The sequence below is a fragment of the Tachyglossus aculeatus genome, chromosome 22, assembly GCF_015852505.1.
Source record: "Tachyglossus aculeatus isolate mTacAcu1 chromosome 22, mTacAcu1.pri, whole genome shotgun sequence".
In the NCBI taxonomy this organism is placed as follows: domain Eukaryota; kingdom Metazoa; phylum Chordata; class Mammalia; order Monotremata; family Tachyglossidae; genus Tachyglossus; species Tachyglossus aculeatus.
The window spans coordinates 18173922-18190544 of record NC_052087.1 but is presented as its reverse complement, the minus strand read 5'-3'; the positions used below and the strand labels follow the sequence as shown (position 1 = coordinate 18190544).

Here is a 16623-nt window from a genome sequence, read left to right as displayed (position 1 = left end):
CTGAATAAATTTGATTGATTGATTGATAATGCTCCCGTACATGATGAGTTACATATGGCATTATTATACACTCACCCATCTACACGATATCCAATTTTGGTTCTTCTGCCTATCTATTTCAGCTTCTGTTTCCCCTGCTAGACTGAAAGCTCCTTTACAGATGGGATCATGGCTTCTAGGTCTATTGTTTTCTCCTCAGCACTTAGTCCAGTGCTCTTCACCCAGTAGGGATTTAAAAAATACTACTTTATTAGAGCAGCAGCATGGTCTAGTGGATAGAGCATGGGCCTGAGAAGGACATGGGTTTTAATCCTGGCCCTGTCTCTTGTCTGCCGTGTGACCTTGGGCAAGTCACTCAACTTCTCTGGGCCTCATATTACCTATTAAACAGGGGGTAAGACCGTGAGTGCTATGAGGAACAGGGACTGTGCCCAACCCGATTACCTTGTATCTATCCCAGCACTTGGTATAGTGCCTAGCACATAATAAGCACTTAACAAGTACCACAATTATTATTACTCATTATTATTGCTATGCCATTTCCCAACACGATTCTGGGTATGGAGCTTTATCTGGACTTTCTGCTTCTCAGCATGATCTTAAGAAATCTGAGAACAAACAATACCTGGAAAACTATAACGAATGCTAGTCTGGCCGCAAGAACAGCCCAGAAATCCTTTGAAATATCATATTTGTTTTCAGACCAGGGTGGCTCTCGGTAATCTTTGTACCTGGAAAAGACAACACAGTGAATCAAGGATGTGGTTTTAAATGTTATTCGGCTCTCCTTACTGGTCTCATCTTATATCAAAGTTAGAGTCTCCATTGGGACCGGGGCCCAGTTAAAGCTGCCAGTAAGGTCTATTTTACAGCTCCCTCCTGCAGGAGACCGGCTCCATGAAATTCACAGGAAAATAGGAAAACAAGGTGTCTTCGTGGGAAACCCTGGAAAAACCATGAGCCAGTTGCAGCTGGCAAGAGCAGCAGAGACACAACTTGAAGTACTGACTGCAGATTAGGCAGAGACCCAGGATAATGTATTTCCAGTTCCAGGTGCAGGAGGGACAGAAGGGCAGGATCGAGCTGTGTCCTGCCAGAAACAGTGTGTCCTGTCAGAAATACCTTGGGGCAGCTGACTGCCAGATTGAAGAAATCAAGCTCAGTTCTACACAGCCTGGAAACAAAGGCAAAATGGGAGGCAAGAAAAGGAATGGAAAGAAATAGAAGGGGAGGAAAAGTCACTTCCGGGATACATAGCCAGTGTTTTTTTCATTCATTCATTCAATTGTATTTATTGAACGCTTACTGTGTGCAGAGCACTGTACTAAGCGCTTGGGAAGTACAAGTTGGCAACATATAGAGACGGTCCCTACCCAACAACGGGTTCACAGTCTATAAGGGGGAGACAGACAACAAAACAAAACATGTGGACAGGTGTCAAGTCGTCAGAACAAATAGAAGTAAAGCTAGATGCACATCATTAACAAAATAAATAGAATAGTAAATATGTACAAGTAAAATAAATAGAGTAATAAATCTGTACAAACATATGTACAGGTGCTGTGGGGAGGGGAAGGAGGTAGAGCGGGGGGATGGGGAGGAGGAGAGGAATAAAAAAGGGGACTCAGTCTATGAAGGCCTCTTGGGGGAGGTGAGCTCTCAGTAGTGTTTTGAAGGGAGGAAGAGAGCTAGCTTGGCAGATGTGTGGAAGGAGGGCATTCCAGGCCAGGGGGAGGATGTGGGCCGGGAGTCGATGGCGGGACAGGGGAGAACGAGGTACAGTGAGGAGGTTAGCGGCAGAGGAGCTCAGGGTGCACGCTGGGCTGTAGAAGGAGAGAAGGGAGGTGAGGTAGGAGGGGGCGAGGTGATGGAGAACTTTGAAGCTGAGAGTGAGGAGTTTTTGCTTGATGCGTAGGTTGACTGGCAGCCGCCATCCAGGAATGCAAACATTTTTCAGACCAATAGGCCCCCATCTCTTTCTATTTCCCTTCGCCCATCCTGCAAAAAGAAGCTGGAGGTTTTTTATTTCACGTTTCTCACTCCCTTCCCTCAAGAGAAATACTATTTGTGCTTTTAGTCCATGTTTGGTGGAGAACCCATCTTCACCAGAAGTCTCCCACTCCAGCTTCTGGGCTCTGTTCATCTGCTCAGCCACCATACAGGTTTGTCCAGAGTTTCACTGGCCCTCCTCCCACCAGCTGCTCTCTCAGAAGTAAGAGGTGGCACCGAACCAGAGGCTTCCCATTGCCAGATGCTGGTCTAAATGGTTTGCTCCTTTCTGATCATCACAAAAGGGAGTAGTCACCACAGCACGGTAACTACAGGAACCACTGGGGCAGGGATCCCTGGCCACAGGCAGAGTCTTCTGGAGCCAACTGACTGAAAAACAAACTCTTGTAAAATGGCACTTTTTTTACTTTCTTGAGTTTGCCACTGCCACACATTCTGAAATCTGAAACATTTCCTTTGTGTTCTTGTTGCCCAGGATAACTGTCTGTGTTTTTTCTGTCACCTGCCCTCGCTATCTATGTCTCCTGGTGGCCACTGATGCAAGAAATGATCGGGCAGAGCCAGTAAAAGCTCTCCATCACCTTGCCCCCTCCTACCTCACCTCCCTTCTCTCCTTCTACAGTCCAGCCTGCCCACTCTGCTCCTCTGCCACTAACCTCCTCACTGTGCCTCATTCTCTCCTGTCCCACTGTTGACCCCCGGGGCACATCCTACCTCTGGCCTGGAATGCCCTCCCTCCACTCATCTGCCACACTAGCTCTCTTCCTCCTTTCAAAGCCCTACTGAGAGCTCACCTCCTCCAGGAGGCCTTCCCAGACTGAGTCCCCCTTTTCCTCTCCTTTCCCTCCCCTCCCTATCGTCCCCCCCCATATCTGCCTTGCCCCCTTCCCCTCCCCACAGCACGTGTGTATATCTGTACATATTTATTACTCTATTTTATTAGTGATGTGTATAAAGCTATAATTCTATTTATTCTGATGGTATTGACACCTGTCTACTTGTTTTGTTTTATTGTCTGTCTCCCCCTTCTAGACTGTGAGCCCGTTGTTGGGTAGGGACTGTCTCTATATGTTGCTGATTTGTACTTCCCAAGTGCTTAGTACAGTGGTCTGCATGCAGTAAGTGCTCAATAAATATGATTGAATGAATGAATGAATACCATCCACCTGCTTGCCCCATAGCTGGTCCACTCTTCCCACTGGCACTACTAGGGCCATGGGACACTTGTAGAATGAACTTCAATTGCGCTGGCAATGCAAAAAATGGCATCAGAGGGGAACCTACTAATCAATGTCTGGCATTGACTACAACTGGGCAGAAAGGAAAGTTGCCTGAAAGCCTATTTAGGCTTCATGCGCCTCGGTTACCTATTTCTCTACTCACTCATCCTGACCTGATAAGGCGTTTTCACTATGGTTATAAATGAAGAGTACAGGAGTCTTACCTGCAAATCTGAACCTCATACCCAAGGTCCATTGGATCATTTGGAGCTGTCCCTTTTTGGAAATCACTGACATTAAAAGAAGACAGTGTGTGGTTGACAAAGCCGTGCATGGTACCATTCTCACTGTACATGTACAGGTACACGAGGCGCGGAATGAAGTCGGATGTGAAAGAGATCACAAATGCCTAGGGCAAAAGAGTAAAGAAAATAAGGGTTGTAGGTATTGGTTAGGGTTATTGAATGCCAACCATTTGCTGGGTGCTATAATAATAATAATGATAATATTTATGGTATTTGTTAAACGCTTACTATGCGCCAAGCAATGTTCTAAGCACTGGGGTAGATACAAGGTATTCAGGTTGTCTCACGTGGGGCTCACAGTCATAATCTCCATTTTACAGATGGATGGTAGTAGACACCAAGATTCAGAAATTCTGTTGCATCCTTCTTCTTAAGCAAGCAACATCACAGACCTGCATATCAAGCATGTGGAACAAGAGGCCTTTGTGTGGGAGAGTCAGGCAGCTAATCTTTTGGTACCAACAGACACCTAAATGACAGAAGGAGGGAACCTGCCACATAGTTGGCTGGTGAAGTCTAAATTTGCATGAAATTACTGGTTGAATGTTGCAGGGGCAAATCCCCGGTGCCGCCTTCTGATCCAGTCCCAACAAGTTCCTCCTGAATTGGGCAAGCCCTGCTGATTATCTTCAATGTTTCCTTCAAAATGCCTGAGATATAGTCTTGGGTTGGTAAACTCTTCATGGGGAGGTGTGTGTGTGTGTGTGTGTGTGTGTGTGTGGGGAAACATTTGCTAGACTGTGAGCCTGTTGTTGGGTAGGGACTGTCTCTATACGCTGTCAACTTGTACTTCTCAAGCGATTAGTACAGTGCTCTGCACAAAGTAAGTGCTCAATAAATACAATTGAATGAATGAATGAATTTGCTGAAATTCACTGTTCTCAACTATACTACTACTACTACCACTGCTATTAATACTTTTAAATGCTTTACTATCTGCCAAGCACTGTACTAAGTACTGGAGTAGACACAAGGTATTCAGGTTAAACACAGTTCCTGACCCACTTGGGATTTCCAGTCTCACGGGGAGGGAGAATGGATATTGAATCCCCATCTTTTAGATGAGGAAAATGAGGAACAAAAAAGTGAAATGACTTGCCCGAGGCCAAAAAGCAGGCAAATGGTGGAGCTCGGATTACTGGAGTATATTTAAAGTTAATTTCCAAAGCTAACTTCGGGCCTGTTCTTTCCAGCAAAAAGTTGGAATTGAAGTGTACATAAGGAGGGTCTTTTGGGAATAGTGACATTATTCTAATATTAATGGAGATGCTCCCAAACCACGCACAGGCAGAGGGTAGGAAAGTTGGCCATGAGTTTTGGGAAAGGGAGAGCAGAAAGTCATAAATGTAATCTGAGAAGTGGGAAAAGGCAGTGAGGAGTAAAAAGTGTGAACGAATGGTCATGCAGGCAAAAGATACTAAAGAAAAGATGTGAAAGCAAAGAAGGTTGAGAACAAAGAGGAAACAAATGGGCGTGGGCTGCTGGAAGAGCAAAATAGAATATGTGGCCGGACCCCTATTTCTAAAGTGCCAGGGTGTGGAGTGTAGAAGATTTGCTATGGTTGGACCCTTAGAGTTGGGCAGGGATGGAGGATGGGGTTGTTTTCTGGATTTTTGCTCAAGAACTATAGAAGGCCATCAGGAGAAACTGAAATGCTTACTGAAGAGACCATTTAAAAACATTTTATAAATATAATTGTAAATATACCTATAAGGGAGTGTGTGCGTGTGTGTGTGTGTGTGTGTGTGTGTGTGTATGCAAATATATATCTGTAATTTTCACTACTTTTTTTGCCAGGGCAGCTTGCTTAGAAAGTCCTAGAAATGCAGAGAGACCTACTAGTGACTGGCACTTTATTTCCAATAGCAGATGATGACAATTCAGAAGTAAAGTTGGAAAAATAATCCCATGTTGTCATTTTAGTATAAAGATCTTTGAGGCCTTAAAAATTCACCAAGTCTATGTATGAAATGATTGAATGAATAAATCAATGGTATTCATTGAGCACTTAGTATTACTACTACTAGTAATTATAATTATGGTACTTTTTAAGCACGGACTATGTACCAAGCACTGTTTTAAGCACAGGGTAGATACAACTTAATCGGGTTGGACACAGTCCCTGTCCCAAATGGGGCTCACAGTCTTAACCTCCATTTTACGGATGAAGTTATGTGACTTGCCCAAGGTCGCACAGCAGACATGTGGTAGAGATGGGATTAGAACCCAGGTCCTTCTGATTCCCAGGGTTGTGCTTTATCCACTAAGCCACAATACTGTGTGCAGAGCACTGTAATAAGCTCTTGGGAGAGTACAATACTATAGAGTTGGTAGATATGTTCCCTGCCCACAATGATCTTACAGTCTAGAGGGGGAGACAGACACTAATATGAATAAATAATTCAATAGATATGTACATAAGTGTTGTGGGGTTGAGGATGGGGTGAATAGCAAAAGGTCACAGATTCAAGTACAATGAGTGAAACAGGAATATAGACATCTAAGTTTTGAAACATAGCTGCAAGTCAATTAACTTCACTTACATTGATTATGACAGCTAATTTTCCAACTCCCCGGAGAATATTATACCAGATTCCTAAGAGGAAAGAAAACAAAGGTATTTATCATAATCTCTTGGATCTTTTTAATATTACGGTTTTTAAGTCTCACAGACCAATTCAAATGAGGGCTTGGTTAGCTCTTGCAGGGGAAATGATGCTGTGCAGCGCCAGGAACTCACTACCAATATGTAAATTTGTTTCAAAGCATACAGGACTTCACCCATGGATACTGTCAGAATGGCAATAGCAATGGCAGTATATAACACAAAATAAAGGAGTTCAAAGATCAATCAATCAATCGTATTTATTGAGCACTTACTGTGTGCAGAGCACTGTACTAAGCGCTTGGGAAGTACAGGTTGGCAACATATAGAGACGGTCCCTACCCAACAGTGGGCTCACAGTCCACAGAAAGGATGAAAACATAATACAAATTTGTGGCAAATATTTCAATAATTATTCTTCACCTTACCCATGAGAAAACAGGAGGTAAAAAGGGGAAATAATTTATCTAATTTCTCAGGGGGCTTAACAGCTTTTTTACATTGAAACTAATAATCAATGGTGGAAACATTTCCCCCATTCTTGAGCTATCAGTCTCTGGTGGTTCGCATCGGTTTCCTAAGTAGCTAAAAGAGAAGTTTTCCACTTAATTTTAGACTCCCAAGCATTATCACACAAAGAGGAAAGGTAAGTGGCTTGAGGTATCATTTTCCTGTAAGCTGTTGTGATGCAGGTCAGAGAAGTTAATTACCACTTTGCGCATACAAATTTGAGGAGTGAGTGCCTCCCTTCACCATTTTGATTGTTCAGAGGTTCCCATCTTCAGAACATGGTCCTTGGTGAGATAGGAAGGGGAGACTGGCATCTTTCCATTTGGCCAGCTACTAAAGAACAGAGGCAGCAAAACTACTTTAGTCTTCTCAATGCCTAGTATGATGCTACCCATAGCTGTAGAAATACCCCCAGCTTTAGGACCGCAAAGGGCCTGTTTACCAGGGGACATTTTAGACCAAATGTTTGTATTAAAGATGATCATCTGGTCTCTCTCCTGTAGATCTTGCAAGGAATCACTCATTTTGGCCAGCAGTTTTATTTACTTTAATTATTCTTGGGCAACTTGGCTCCTCCCTTAAAACAATACAGTCGAGGAGTGTTTATAGAAAGAAATGCTTGGTGAGAAACACATCCAGATACAAACATGCACTTAGGATATTAACCTTTAGAAGAAGTTACATGGCAAGTGCCCAGAGATTGCTTTGGCTGCAAGCAGAACTGAGATAAGTTTAATGTACGTGATAAGTGCCGGCGTAGCTCAAGCTTTCCCATAGTTGCTTTTGTCCCTCAATTAATGCAGTGACTCATGTTGTATCTCACTGTAGCTATGGGAGAGAAACAGAGTATCTGAGTTTTCCACAGAAGTCGCAGTAAAACATGACTTGATCCAACACACCCAGTGGGTGAATAGTATCATCCTGGCTGAAGCCCGGGGAATTAGACTGCTCAATGACAATGGATGGTTCACAGGCATAATACAAAGGCCTCTTCAAAGGACAGGCTTTGGTCAGGAAGTTCACAAATAAATGATGTGAAAAAAGAAGATTACGATTACGACAAAACAGACCAGAACAAGGAAATGAACAGCTGATTTTTACTAACCGATAACAATAGGGAGCAACTTGCAAGAATTGCAAAATTGTCTGTTTGAGACTCATTAAAAATCAAAGAAATTATGAGAGACCCATTAAAACCAGCAACACTGTAATGTCCATGTCTCTTCTCTAGACATCTTCTGAGTTATTTTCAATGAAGCATGCATCAGAATACATTCTCTTTAGGTTCCCTGATCATGTGAATATCCTTGTAATATTTTCTATCCTCAATAAAATGATTGCATTGACTTAAAATTCTTATTTGGCTTTAACAATTTCTAAATAAGTATGAATATTTGAGAAATTCTTGCAAGTGACAAGAAATAATTCTGAACATTGAAATTTATCCTCCTGATATTTTAGGTTTTGCACAAAAGTGTCTCTCAGATTTAGTCTGGTAGTAGACCGTGGCACTGGCCTAAGGGTCAGGAGAACAGAATTTGTTCCTGGTTCAGGCCCAGTTTGCTGTCTCACACTCCCTCCCTGCTCCTCATCCCTTTGAACCACTTCATCTGGAAAACTGAGGCCTGAAGCATGTGGGGATGAAAGAGAGAGGAAATTATGGTAGATCAATGGTAGATGGAATAATATTTGGGATATGAAAAATTCCTGGGTTTAACAGTTGATAAATACAATCCAATAAAATCACAATTTTGGTCATTCAAGGGAAGAGCTTGGATTGAATTAGATGGAAAGAGAACATAGTCTTGTTCTTGATCTTGACAACCCATATTTCGTATGTATATATACACATATTACATGATTTATGATATGACTAAATTTATTTATTTATTTATCTTACTTGTACATTTCTATCCTATTTATTTTATTTTGTTGGTATGTTTGGTTCTGTTCTCTGTCTCCCCCTTTTAGACTGTGAGCCCACTGTTGGGTAGGGACTGTCTCTATGTGTTGCCAATTTGTACTTCCCAAGCGCTTAGTACAGTGCTCTGCACATAGTAAGCGCTCAATAAATATGATCGATTGATTGATTGATTGATGACTAATAAAACACTCCCTTCTCAGGGTCACACTTGGAGGGTTTCTAGTACTCTACCACTCTTGACTATGGGAGAGTGGCTAGTGAGTGGAAGGCAATCTGCTGCAAGTCAAAACACCCAGGCTGGACAGTAGCAGCCTGGGAGCGAGTCAAGGGTGGAGACTCGAGTTTATTGTGCCAAAAGAGACAATGGTAAACCACTTCCGTATTTTTACCAAGAAAACTCTATGGATACACTTCCAGAACGATTGCAGATGGACAGCGGGGAGTTCTGGGAGAGGTGCGTCTGTGGTGTTGCCATAGGTCGGAAATGACTCGACAGCATAAGATGACAAATAAAAGACTGTGGTCACAAACTGGACTTTCAACTTTACCTTTCACTACACAAAGGGTATCCAAGAAGCCTGGTAAAAATTACAACTCAGCTAAAGATCTATGAGAAGCTAACCCAGATAACTTCAGTTGGAAGGTGGGCGTTATCAATTCATAATCTCTTTGTAAGACCTGGTATAAAAGATCTCTCTTTCGTCAAACACTTCAACATTTTTCTGAGAGCAGATTCCTTCCCTCAGGGTTGAAATCACTATGAACGGATAATTCTACGTACTTCTATAATTACTTACCAATGTCTTTGGCTCTCACTGCAACTGGTCTCCTTAGCTCAGTGACAAACTTTTTGGCATCTAAACGGATTTCAATGATATTGTTCAGCAAGGCAAACAGAGGAGCCAGAGGAAAGGAGGCGACGAACAAGGTGACAAACCCAAACTGGATAACTGGAAAGAAAGACACATTTCACTCACAGAATTTGAGAAGGGTGTTGGCTGGGACAACTTGATCTTGAATTACAGCAGTAGCTAAGCCTACTCTCTTAACCTGTCCCTCAACAGGGTACAGTAATGGAGGTGAAAGACACACTACCTGTGCCACCCTCATTGGGGTGTCTTTCCCTAATGAGAGTTGCGTGAAATGGAGTGTGAAATGGAGTGGGAGAGTGGATGAGGAGGCCTGGGAATCCATGTACAGTGGAAAGAGCACAGGCCTTGGAGTCAGAGAAACTGGGCTGTAATCTTGGCTTTGCCACATGCCTGTTGTGTGACCTTATGCAAGACACTTAACTTCTCTGTGCCTCAGTTTCCTCATCTGCAAAATGGGGATTTAACAGTTCTTCTCTCTTCCTCTTAGACTGTGAGCCCAGTGAGGTACTGAAGCTGTGTTAGGCCAGAGTATTTTGTATCTACCCCAACACTTAGTATGGTCCTTGGTATGGAGTGAGCACATAAAAATACCACCATCAACTCTCCCCGCAAACCAATGCAACCTTCTTCTTCCTCCTCCTCAATGGTATTTGTTGAGTGCTTGCTGTGTGCATAGCACTGTTCTATGTGCTTATGACAGTACAATGCAACAGAGTTGGTAGACACGTTCCCTGCCCTCAACAAGCTTATCCTTCATTCTGAGCTTGTTGCTTCTCATATGGATAGTGAAGCACGAAAATCCCTTTGGCCATATCAGAATTTTTCCCAACCAACCCTTAATGTCACCCAGGAGGAGTCACAATATGGTTGTCAAAGTTGCTAAATGGCCTAAGCAATAACCCTCCCTCACAACTAAACCTCTCATCATAATTATGACAAATTGCTTAATTTAACCTAGGCAGAAAAAAAATTTGATTCACACTGATGAACGTCTAACGTAAAGCTATTTTGCTTCAAAGATAAATATGAAAACTACATTAACACTTTCAGGTTCCAAGGGTCCCACTTGTACACTGAAGCTGTAATATACCAAACGACGGTGAGGTAGCTTCGACTTCCCAAAGTGCTTAACTTTCTTTCAGAAGTAATTTATACACTGGGGAAATCTGGCTGGTTAAATGTTAAACTGCACAGCATCCCAAACTATTCATGCCAAATGGTAAATTAGGAAATACAGCCAGAAGTCACATCACTGGATTCATCAAGGATCTTTGTGTGAGGTGTGTTTATGTGTGTGTTAGCATAAATAAAATAGGGCTCCATTGTAAACCATGAATGATCTGTTTTCTTTTGGATCTTCACGTTAATGTTGGGATGGGAGTCTGTGTTAATGTTGGGCCAGTGTCTGCCTGCACAACTGATCCAAACATAATTCTTCCTTTGAAGGCAAGAGGAGCTCAGAGCTCTGATCGGCCCCATGCAGTAAGACAAGGAATGAACTTAACATTAGGGACTTTGACTCTGCCCAGAGTCACTGCTGACAGGAACAGATTCTTAGACTGTTAGTGTAGGGTGGTGGTCTAGTTTCAATCTGAGCCTACGTGGTTCAGCTAGACTGAGGTTGGCCTTGGTTAAAAACTGTATTTCTGTTTGCTGCATTTTACACTCAGTCACACTGCTAGAGGGCAGGGGGCAGAGGAAAAATATGCTTGGAACATTCTGCCATTCTCTCTTCCCTGCATAAATTAAAGCTACAGGGGGCATTTTGGCCAGAAAGGGAGGGTGATTACATGGGGTCAGAAATAGAGGAGGAGAGGGAGTTAGGAATGGATGAGAATGAGAGAAGGCTGTAGAGCTCTGGCTTTAGATGTAGTTCCAATCAACTCCCTGTGCTGGGAATTCTAGGCCACTGAGCATATGTGGAATGAATGACAAGCACTCCTCAAATCTGCACGCAGTAAGCGCTCAACAAATACCACTGGTTGACTGCTGTAAAGCACAGCTTCAAGAATGTGTTTCTGTCATCATTTAACTCCACTTTCACTTCACTGGATTTTATCCCAGAAAACAGCTTTGGCCCTACTGACAGAATTTTTTTTTAAAAAGTTCAATATAATCAGCTGAATTAATAAATAGCCCTTTCCTCTGCAGCTTATTTCAGAAGTTAGGAACTGGCCAATTGGGACCAATTTAATACATCAAAACTGCAGACTAAAAGAGATGAGCTTTTGTATAGAAACATTTTGTCTTGACCTCAATGACATTTTCATATAAAATGAAGTCATCAGACAATGAATACATGGGCCAATTCTCTCCTTTCTATGTGAGTCTCTTTTATCCCTGCTGCTTGAATGAATGCCCTCAGTCAGATAATTTGAGGACTATACAACGGAAAATATTTTCCCTCCACAGGCATTGCCCAAGAAATCCTCGAAACTGGGTAATGCAGTCAGTGGCATTAAATATGCCTCTTTTTTTGCCTAGAAAGTGAGCAAGACTGTTTCTTTTTTGCCCCCAAATGCAGTTCTTCACCATAAACTGTGAGTATTGCAGTTAGATATTTAATTATTTTAAGTCTTACTCACTCATTTCCATGTACTCTGGAGTAAGACCAGCAAAAGGTTCCAAGTTGTAATCCACTTCATAGCGTTGTTTCTTTTTCATATATTCTTCATGGTCTGAAGGGCTTTGTCTCTTTAACTTTAGATATCTGATTAATTTCTTCATTTTTCTGAAAGGAGCATGATGATTTTAGCAAGCTTCTAGAGATGATTTTTTGCAGATGAACTATGAATATTTGCTAAAATGTTTGCAACAAAGGAACTGCCAGGGATCAGAATTCTTAGTTGATGGTTACTCTCTAGCCAAAAAAAAAATTCCCAATTTTGTATTTCCCTTTAAAAAATGAATGCTTAATAGTTCCTGATAAATTCATTCACTCACACCAGCTTGTCTGATCTGATTATCTTGTATCTACCCTATTGCTTAGTCAGTGCTTATGAATAGCCCAAACTAGATAGATATGTAGCAGAGATGTCCATTCCTTGAGGTGATGGGGGTGATCGCTACTGAGTTTTCAGTTGTGGGAATGAAGCCCTTGTTTTCAACCCTTCAGCTTTATGGGCTAACTCACAGGCTTGCTCATTCTTGGTGTTTGACAAGACTTAAGTTAATCCAAGCAGTGCTTAAAAAATCCCTAATTTGGGTCTTTCTGGGTCTTTTCAAAACTTAAGTGTCATTCCTAAACTCCATATCATTTGCTCTTCCACTAAAGGCTCTCCCTCTTTTTCCCTGCATGTAAATTGGAAAGTTGGTCATCTATGGCAAGGATAGTGCTAGTCCCATGAAATTCCAAGATTAAATGATTTGACTAAAAGTTGAAAGTTGATTCAGTTCCAAGTTTTCAGTTTTCTTTTTTGTCCATGGGCATGAAACAGTCAAAGCCCAACAGCACTTAGAGGGCAATACTGACAGATGTTAAAATCTGACTGGGGTGGAATCATACTTACATAATCTTACTTTCAGAATTACTAGACTGAAACACAGAATTGGCTACATTCCATCAAGTTGATTAAATTCAGGAAAAGTGATGGATTTCAAAAAGGTGTAGTCAGGTCTCATATAATAAGTGTTTTCTTTATACTATTTTGATAGATGGCTACTGAAGAATTAGAGACTGCTCTTTCCATGACATATGTCTGAAGAAGAACCATTGGCAGGCATGTATGTGGTGTCAATCAAAGCATGAGTACTATAACTGAATTCTGTCCATACTGCAACTTCCTTCAAAAACATAACTACTTCATTACAGAACTTACTATACCCAAAGTGCTTATGAAATGAATCAAGACATAGTATATTTATTGTAGCGACACAGCTTTGTCGTACAAAATGCTCATATGCAGGCTACAAACCAAAACAAATGTTTATACTGCCAAAGGTTGATAGTTTGCTTATTCATTAGATAAATCTAAACATTAGATTTTACTTACGGGATACCGATTTCAAACAGATTATTTTGAATTAGCTGTTTGCCCAGCATGATGATGCTAAGCTGAATACATAGTTCCATTAAGCAACCACCAGGAGCACACTAGAAGACACAAAGAAGAGGTTAGACCTTGCTTCTACCAACTTGAGAGCTTCTGGCATCAGTAAGGAGATGGGTGAGTTGAAAACCTCCTATTTATGATTTTCATCTCAGGGCTAAGGTGAGGGAAGGTTTTAGGATCCAAACTTAACCCAACTGAGAACTGAACCTCCAACCCAGCTGTAATATTGACATTCTACTAAACATATCTATCTTACTACACTTTCTCACTTCCACAGTTAAGTACTTAAGACCTTAAGTACAGAAGCACTATTTTGTTGTAATTTTTTCTTTATGTGAATGAACATTCCCAAGCAAATTAGAAATATAAAACTTTTAGTAGCCTCATTAGAAATTTGAACAATATGGCTTATCCTGTGGCCTTAAATATTAAAGTGACTACAGCTTCTAGAAATGCCTCACCCTTTCCCAGATAGACACAAATGCTGGTGACATGACTGACCCTACCTGTGCCCCTTGCGTGCAAACTCTCAACCTGCTCTTCTTCCTTGACATTTCTCTCACTATTATAGCTCACGTGGGTAGGGAAAATGAAAGTGAGTGATGCGGGGGGCAGTGACTTGTGTTCAGTCCATTCACTTGCTGCTGTCATGGCTTCAGAATAAATGCCTAACTAACTCAGGGAGAGGATGGGTGTTTATGGGAGCTGGAAACGTATAGCTAAACTGCATGCTTCATTACAATGATTTGCCAGCCTATGCACACTGAGGCAACCGATATTCAAGGCTCATTCACAGGAAGACTAGCTGGGCAAATCTGATGCTTTACAAGTGAGTGGCTTCATCCATTGATTCTATTAGGTCTACAGGTCTTTATGTTTGTGCAAAGGCCAAATGAGGAAATCAGCCCCTCCTTCAAAAATGAGATGTCACTGTGCATCATTTCAACTTAAAACTTTTTTGTGAAGTGTTTTATTGACCCATTTCAAAGGCTTGGAAACTTCACCCTTTGAAAGATTGTATGTTGATTCAGTATGATTTCAAAAATCTTGAACAAAGACATTAGGAAACTATATGTATGCACCCTTTTCAAAATCATGTCCAAAAAGGCCAACTTGAGAATGGAAAAACAAATCTGAGAAGACAACAGAATTAATTACCAAATATTCAGCTCTCGTAACTAGCCATTACTTGTTAAATTAAAATACTGCTTGTTTTAATCTTGAACCAGTCTTTAACTTGCTACAAGTTTGCTGGCAAATATGAAGTCAAACACCTCAGAAACAAAGCTTTATCATCGGTCCCAAATGTACAATAAATTTTCAATTACCTCTTCCATTCGAAAGGAATGAAAAATGTACACATAGTCTCCTGGGCGTCCAACAAATCTAGAATGATTAGAGAAAAAGGTTAAAATGAGGATCTGCTGCTTTGGTTCCCAGAAAAGACAGAAAGAAGCCATGTATGCTTAACTTGATTCTTTAGTTGACAACATTCTATATGATGTACAGGTTATTTCTGATGTTTGATCATTGAAGGCTCTCTATATATTCTACCTAAATTGTAGCAACTGATTGGTCAAAAAACATTTGACCTGATTATTTCCTCTAAAACCAAATCCTTTGAGAATGTAAGGAAATGAAGTAGTAAAGCAGAGGAAACATGGTTGGAGGAAAGAAAGTGTAAAAGAAAGGAAAACATACCTTTCTTACCAGGAAAGATAAAAATAATCAATCAATCAATCATATTTATTGAGCGCTTACTGTGTGCAGAGCACTGTACTAAGCGCTTGGGAAGTACAAGTTGGCAACATATAGAGACAGTCTCTACCCAAGAGTGGGCTCAATAAAGCAGAGAAGAGTAACTAAGTGCACTTCTAAATGCTGAAACACTGTAACCATATATTTATTCTGGGAAAAATAAACTCCAAAGCCTTCCACAATAAAAAAAGCTGTTCTCCATTCATTCCCTATTGCTTGGATGGCCTAAATATGAGTCAGTCGAACAATTTGTTGGGCACTTAACGGGTTGCAAAAAGCGTAAGGACATGCTGGGTTGCTTTGTAGAGTGCTTTTCTGAGAACTGACAGTCTAAATGGGCAGTACAGAAGTTGGAATTTGAAATGACATTATTAAAATCTTCATTTTTTACAGACAGAACATTTGGGGAGAAACCTACCGGCCTTTAAAGAAAGCCACATAGAAGATGGGAGTATAAGCATTCACAAATTTCAGCAGGAAAGCCTTGAAGATCAGCCTTTCTTCAAAGCTCTTGTCAGTTTTTGGAACCTCTGAAGGAGAGAAGATCCAAGGTCAAAGAGACTCATTCGGTGCAAAGGGATAAGTCTAAATCAGCATGCTTTGTACTTACCAATCTGAGTTAGCCATCTTGCGATGCAACCATAGACTTCATCTAAAATGATGATTACTACTAGGTTGATAATAACTGCAGTGGCTGTGACAGTAACTCTAACATTAGACCGGCCTGAAGGAGAGGAGCTGATTGCCAAAGCAGCAGCAGTTGAAATCCTGTAGATTATGACTCCAAATACAATGGCAAATGTCAATCCAATCTGTACAGAAGGAAAAGATTCCTAAAAGGTCATTTATTCATGGAAACTATGGGATCCTTCCCAGTGATTTTCACAGTCTATATATCTGATCGGATCTAAAGGCTGGCAATGGACACCACAAACATAACCTCTGGGTTATCCTCGACTCACTTCTCTCATCCTCGACTCAATTCTCTCAAGGTCTGCTATGTGACCTTGGATAAATCACTTAATCTCTGAGCCTCAGTTACCTCATCTGTAAAATTGGGGATTAAGAAAGTGAGCCCCAGGTGGGACAAGGGCTGTGTCCAACCTGATCAGCTTGTATCTACCCCCATGCTTAGAACAGTGCAAGACACTTCATAAAGTGCTTAATAAGTACCATAATTATTATTATGCACACCACATATTCAATCTGTCACCAAATCCTGTCAGTTCAACCTTCACAACATTGCTAAAATCTGTCTTTTTCTCTTCATCCAAACTGCTACCATTTTAATCCCAGAATTTATCTTATTCCTCCTTGATTACTGCATCAGCCTCCTTGCTGACCTCTCTGCCTCCTGTATCTCCCCA

The 16623-nt window shown here is 41.3% G+C and overlaps 1 protein-coding gene across 6 annotated transcripts in view; it reads right to left on the bottom strand.

The window, feature by feature from the left end:
- Nucleotides 1-16623, bottom strand: part of ANO1 (anoctamin 1) — a 181732-nt gene that overhangs the window by 6854 nt on the left and 158255 nt on the right. For all 6 annotated transcript variants that reach the window (XM_038764538.1, XM_038764540.1, XM_038764539.1 and 3 more), the window contains 9 exons: nucleotides 15867-16068; nucleotides 15675-15786; nucleotides 14827-14884; nucleotides 13439-13539; nucleotides 12032-12177; nucleotides 9372-9524; nucleotides 6079-6131; nucleotides 3455-3639; nucleotides 626-731 (listed from right to left, as the gene is read on the bottom strand). In XM_038764538.1, the coding sequence (XP_038620466.1) occupies nucleotides 626-731; nucleotides 3455-3639; nucleotides 6079-6131; nucleotides 9372-9524; nucleotides 12032-12177; nucleotides 13439-13539; nucleotides 14827-14884; nucleotides 15675-15786; nucleotides 15867-16068 (1116 nt within the window). The remainder of the gene's footprint in view (nucleotides 1-625; nucleotides 732-3454; nucleotides 3640-6078; nucleotides 6132-9371; nucleotides 9525-12031; nucleotides 12178-13438; nucleotides 13540-14826; nucleotides 14885-15674; nucleotides 15787-15866; nucleotides 16069-16623) is intronic.